Source organism: Barbus barbus (assembly GCF_936440315.1).
Source record: "Barbus barbus genome assembly, chromosome: 45".
In the NCBI taxonomy this organism is placed as follows: Eukaryota; Metazoa; Chordata; class Actinopteri; order Cypriniformes; family Cyprinidae; genus Barbus; species Barbus barbus.
The window spans coordinates 25,807,810-25,814,154 of record NC_136723.1 but is presented as its reverse complement, the minus strand read 5'-3'; the positions used below and the strand labels follow the sequence as shown (position 1 = coordinate 25,814,154).

The 6,345-nt window shown below is 38.1% G+C and overlaps 1 protein-coding gene across 1 annotated transcript; it reads right to left on the bottom strand.

Annotated features, from left to right (window-relative positions):
- Positions 1–3,341: 3,341 nt before the first annotated feature.
- Positions 3,342–3,729, bottom strand: triap1 (TP53 regulated inhibitor of apoptosis 1; the record flags this gene model as incomplete). The annotated part of the gene is made up of 2 exons (XM_079408485.1): positions 3,342–3,468; positions 3,583–3,729. The coding sequence occupies 2 exons, from the start codon at positions 3,727–3,729 to the stop codon at positions 3,391–3,393; spliced, it is 225 nt and encodes a 74-aa protein (XP_079264611.1). The 3' UTR covers positions 3,342–3,390.
- Between the last annotated feature and the right edge of the window lie 2,616 nt (positions 3,730–6,345).

Here is a 6,345-nt window from a genome sequence, read left to right as displayed (position 1 = left end):
TGTCAGTAGTATTGAATCCCTGTAGATGACCTCATCCCCGTCATGTTTCTTCTCTCCTCCTGTTCCTCTGTGTATCCCATTACCACATAATCAGCTGTGCTCCTGTTTCAGTTAAAAATCTTCATTTGTGTTCTACTGAACAAACAAAGTCACCTACATCTTGGATGCTCTGGGGGTAAGCAGATAAACATCAAATATTCATTTTTGGGTGAACTATCCCTTTAACTCCTGTGTAAAATCAGTGTCAAATTTGCAATCACAATTTTAGGGTTAAACTCCACTCTCTTGGTTGTGTCATGTTGCTTAACTAGGCTATATGTTATAAATATAATACTAAGTTACATTTTTACCACAGTATGTTTCCTCTGTGTGCACAAACTTTACACAACCAATAAAGTGGAGCTTAGGCTATTACTGTCAAGCCCTGATTGCCTTAATAATTTGTGCTTTTGAAACTTCGGCTTGGAAACCTTTGCGAATCATTTGTTTTGCACCAGTAATACAGAGCAGTATCAAACTGCAGAAGTCACATGATTTCAGTAAATGAGGCTTGGTTCAGGGTTCCCAAGTCTGTGTTTTATTAGACTAGGTAACACTTTTGTATTTCTATAGTCTTTGACTTAAACTTGAAAAATTGTATTTACGTGTTTCTGATGTTCATTCATGTTTACTTCGTGATCGGTTCACATGCCGCTTGAACTGAGGCGCTACAGCAATCTGTGAAGACATTAAAGAGTCATAAAACCATATTTACTGTTTGAGTTTCTTAAACGACAAAATTGGAAAGCTGAGACCTTGTTTCATACGTAACCTGCTCTGTCTTGTCTGTTTCCTCTTTGATGTATTCTTTACTGCGTGTGAACATGATGTGTAGTGATGATGTGAGAGCCTCATTTTTTTGTCAGACATAGCAACAGTAACTAAGGAGGGCTTAGTTACCGCCCCCTTTCATTACTCTTGCTATGTCCAACAAGCTCTCACTCCACGATCTCACACAGTGATAAATACATTGCAGAGCAAAGTCTGACAGACTGAAAGCAGCGTGCCACAGACAAGACAGAGCAGGCTACTTTAGGTCTCAGTTCTCACATTGTTTTCATTTTTAAACAACTCAAGCTCCTGTAGAAGGTTCATTTGGACTATTTTTACACTGTTGCCACAGGTTAAAGCAATCTCTCTGCGATTTAGATGAAGAGGACCCCCGACACCAACCTTGGTTTGTTACGTGTTTCGAAACGTTTCGAAAGTTTAAATTGTGAACCCATGTATTAGACTATACACACGTGTGGGACTATATTCTTAATCCTGCTCCTGCAATGTGAGTGTTCTGCTTGCATGATTTTTGTGTCTGCTCCTGTAAACATTCTAATATTGTATATAATTTTAGCCCATCAGGGAGCTGCTATAATATGTAAATCGGTTGTGAATGAGTGATTTCGCGATCACACGTTCTGTGTAAAGGGGGCGTTTCTTACAAGATCAGGTATTTGTCAGTGAGCTCAGGATCTGTTGAGCAGCAAACCCTCCAGCATCTCTTTACTCTCGACCCGTGACCAGTCAAATCTCACTCCTGCAGCTCGTGTTGGATGCAGAGCGGTCAAGTCCACATGTTGTTTCACTGAACTGGGCTACTTTTAAACTAGTGCTGGGCATCGATTAATCGCAATTAATTACATCCAAAATAAACGTTTTTGTGTACATAGTATATGAGTGTGTACTGTGTATATTATGTATATAAGCACACACACATGCATTTAAGAAATTTTTTTATATATATATATATATAATATAAATTATATGAATATAAATATATGCATGTTAATACATGTAAATATTTTCTAAATATATACTGTGCGTGTGTCTTTATACACAATAAATATACACAGTACACACTCATATATTATGTACACAAAAACGTTTATTTTGGATGCGATTATTCGTTGCCCAGGACCATTTTAAACTGTTACCATGGGTTGATTTTTCCTCTATATATTAAAGGTTTGAAATATTGCATGAATTAAATTTCACTCAAACGCTTTATTGATTTTTTTTTTTATTCTACTTATGATAAAACTGTGATGATGTTAAGTTTTGTGAAGGCGGGCCACTGGTAGAAAGCCTCTGACCCTTTGAGTGTTTTATGATCAAGGTGCATAACAGTGACTGTAAAATATGTATTTTAGGTGTAAAAATGAGTTTTGATATTTGGGATATATGGCCAATGTGGAACTCACTGGTCATTGGCCAAAGCAGATGCTTTCAGTTTAGAACTGTAGCGTGCATTATCCAGCTGAATTAAATTATTATTTCATATCTGGAGCCGGGCCGGCCCTCGACCATGAACAAGCATCTATATGGTTTTTGCCTGATCTCTGATCAGTTTTATTAATTTATTTTGTAGACTTTTTTTTAAAACGACAGTCTCTTAATAGCTTGATTAACCCACTCCATAAAACACATAAAACAAGCTCCGCAAATAAATACAACACACAGACACTTTTAATGCTATTACATGATTTGTTAATTGCACTGAATAGATCACAATATCAAAAAACTATTGGAATTGGTTTGTAAAAGATGTTTGATGCACTTGGAGTTGTTTTTGTTGCCTTTACAGCATGCTGATCGATGCTTCGAAACTGAATTATTTTGCAATCGCTTCAGTTGGACGCTCTGTGGAAGCAGCAAAACAGTGGTTCTTATTGTTGGCTGGCAATGGAAAATAATGAAAGTAAAAATAAATCATCCACTCAGACATTGTTCTACATTAACAAACCTATTCTGAAGAATGCTGAAAGCTATGGAAGCTTGATCCTGACACAGAATAAAAGAGGTCATTGCAACTTTATATCTCACAAGTCAATCTTTTTTTTCCAAGCAATTCAGAGCAGAGTCAGAACTGAGAGATAAACTGGTAATGGTGAAAAAAAAGTCTTAATTATGAGATGCAAACTCAGAATTACAAGAAAAAAAAATACAAGATTGCAAGAAGTTTATAACTCGAGGGGAAAAATGAATTGAGATAAACGCTTTAAATTGAGAGAAAAGTCAGAATTGTAAGAGAAAAACTTTTTTATCCTTAAGTGCAGACAAAAAAATAATAATAATAATTGCAAAACATAAACTCAGATTTCAAAGGAGAAATGCCTGAATGCTGAGATATAAACTTCCAATTGTGAGAAAAAAAGTGTTGCAATTACCTTTTTAATGTTTATTTCGTGGCAGAAACCAGCTTCCATAGAAAACCCAAACACTGCTAGTTTGTTTTAATGCATCCTGCTGAGCTCAAACATGCCTCATTAACATCAGCAGGTTTAGTCTCAACACTGCAGTCCGAGTCCTGATGACAGCAACACATCTGTCCTAGTCCAGATACATCAGACCGAGCCATCAGCTGTCCGCTCTCTCTCTGTCTGGACCCATGAACTCCACGCCTTCTACAGGGATGTCCTTCTCCTTGATGGCTTTCTGTGGATAAACAGGAGAGCATCAGACTCTCTGCTGCGCTCTAGAGAGGCATGTTGAGACGCAGCCACACGAGGGATGACTAGCATGCTTCTATAGATCTGTGCGGGGCATTACCTGAACACACGTGTGGTATTTGAGAAATAACTCGCTGCACGGATCCGCGCTCCGGTCTCCCTTCAGGAATTTCTCGGCGAACCAGCGATTAAAACACTGGTCATACTCGCGCTTGAGCTCCGTGCAGCCCTCGCCGACGCTGTTCATCTTCACACCCGCCCCAAACACCGCGGTTTACCGCTTCTGTGTCGTGTTCTGTCCGCGGAGAGCTCGGTTTATGATCTCGCTCGACTTTGCAGATACCACGTGGTCCCGCGTGGCGCACGATGATCACGTCAGCAAAGCGCGTTTAAAAGTCCCAAGAACAAAAATAAAATAATCAAATGAATACAAATTTTAGACCCCTCTCATTGCACATTCATTATAATCTATTGCTATTTCTTGCTAAATTTTACATTCATAAATGTACTTTAAGACAACTCCTTATTACTTTTTTATTTTCAGAAAATACATTTATGCTGTAAATCTTATAAAATGACATATATGCTTTGTATTGTTTGTAACCCTCATTATCTTTTGTTCTTTGTCATTGTTTTGTTGTCCTTTTATTGCATAATAAATCAAAAAATAAAATAAAAAGAATAAAAATGTTGGTAAGAAGATATAACAAACGGAGAAACATTATGTTAGGTTTAGACGGTTCTGCGTTAAATAAATAGGAAAGACTAAAGATCAATATTTACTGGAGAAACGGAATCATTTCCTTTGTCAATAAATAAATTATAATAAATAGTTAATACAAACAAGAAAATGCTGGAAATTATATATATACAGTGGGTACGGAAAGTATTCAGACCCCCTTAAATTTTTCACTCTTTGTTATATTGCAGCCATTTGCTAAAATCATTTAAGTTCATTTTTTTCCTCATTAATGTACACACAGCACCCCATATTGACAGAAAAACACAGAATTGTTGACATTTTTGCAGATTTATTAAAAAAGAAAAACTGAAATATCACATGGTCCTAAGTATTCAGACCCTTTGCTCAGTATTTAGTAGAAGCACTCTTTTGATCGAATACAGCCATGAGTCTTTTTGGGAAAGATGCAACAAGTTTTTCACACCTGGATTGGGGATCCTCTGCCATTCCTCCTTGCAGATCCTCTCCAGTTCTGTCAGGTTGGATGGTAAACGTTGGTGGACAGCCATTTTTAGGTCTCTCCACAGATGCTCAATTGGGTTTAAGTCAGGGCTCTGGCTGGGCCATTCAAGAACAGTCACGGAGTTGTTGTGAAGCCACTCCTTCGTTATTTTAGCTGTGTGCTTAGGGTCATTGTCTTGTTGGAAGGTAAACCTTCGGCCCAGTCTGAGGTCCTGAGCACTCTGGAGAAGGTTTTCGTCCAGGATATCCCTGTACTTGGCCGCATTCATCTTTCCCTCGATTGCAACCAGTCGTCCTGTCCCTGCAGCTGAAAAACACCCCCACAGCATGATGCTGCCACCACCATGCTTCACTGTTGGGACTGTATTGGACAGGTGATGAGCAGTGCCTGGTTTTCTCCACACATACCGCTTAGAATTAAGGCCAAAAAGTTCTATCTTGGTCTCATCAGACCAGAGAATCTTATTTCTCACCATCTTGGAGTCCTTCAGGTGTTTTTTTGTGTCTTGCACTGAGAAGAGGCTTCCGTCGGGCCACTCTGCCATAAAGCCCCGACTGGTGGAGGGCTGCAGTGATGGTTGACTTTCTACAACTTTCTCCCATCTCCCGACTGCATCTCTGGAGCTCAGCCACAGTGATCTTTGGGTTCTTCTTTACCTCTCTCACCAAGGCTCTTCTCCCCCGATAGCTCAGTTTGGCCGGACGGCCAGCTCTAAGAAGGGTTCTGGTCGTCCCAAACGTCATCCATTTAAGGATTATGGAGGCCACTGTGCTCTTAGGAACCTTAAGTGCAGCAGAATATTTTTTTGTAACCTTGGCCAGATCTGTGCCTTGCCACAATTCTGTCTCTGAGCTCTTCAGGCAGTTCCTTTGACCTCATGATTCTCATTTGCTCTGACATGCACTGTGAGCTGTAAGGTCTTATATAGACAGGTGTGTGGCTTTCATAATCAAGTCCAGTCAGTATAATCAAACACAGCTGGACTCAAATGAAGGTGTAGAACCATCTCAAGGATGATCCGAAGAAATGGACAGCACCTGAGTTAAATATATGAGCGTCACAGCAAAGGGTCTGAATACTTAGGACCATGTGATATTTCAGTTTTTCTTTTTTAATAAATCTGCAAAAATGTCAACAATTCTGTGTTTTTCTGTCAATATGGGGTGCTGTGTGTACATTAATGAGGAAAAAATGAACAAATGATTTTAGCAAATGGCTGCAATATAACAAAGAGTGAAAGATTTAAGGGGGTCTGAATACTTTCCGTACCCACTGTATGTCGTGCTGTCACGAATTTATCGCGATTAATCGCATCCAAAATAAAATTTGTTTACATAATGTGTGTACTGTGTATATTTATTATGTATATATAAATACACACACATGCATGTATATATTTCAGAAAATATGTTATGTTTATATATTAAATATATTTATCTGTAATATAAATAATATAAATATAAATATATGCATGTAAATATTTTCAAAATATATACTGTATGTGTATTTAAACAAAAACAAAGAGCACAAAAGAGGGAAATATGTTTCAGACTGTTCTGTGTTAAGCAAATAAATAATAAAAATAGAAAAGTGCCGACTGTCAATATTTCCTTGAGTAGAACGGTCTCCTTCCTTATTATAATAATAATAATAATACA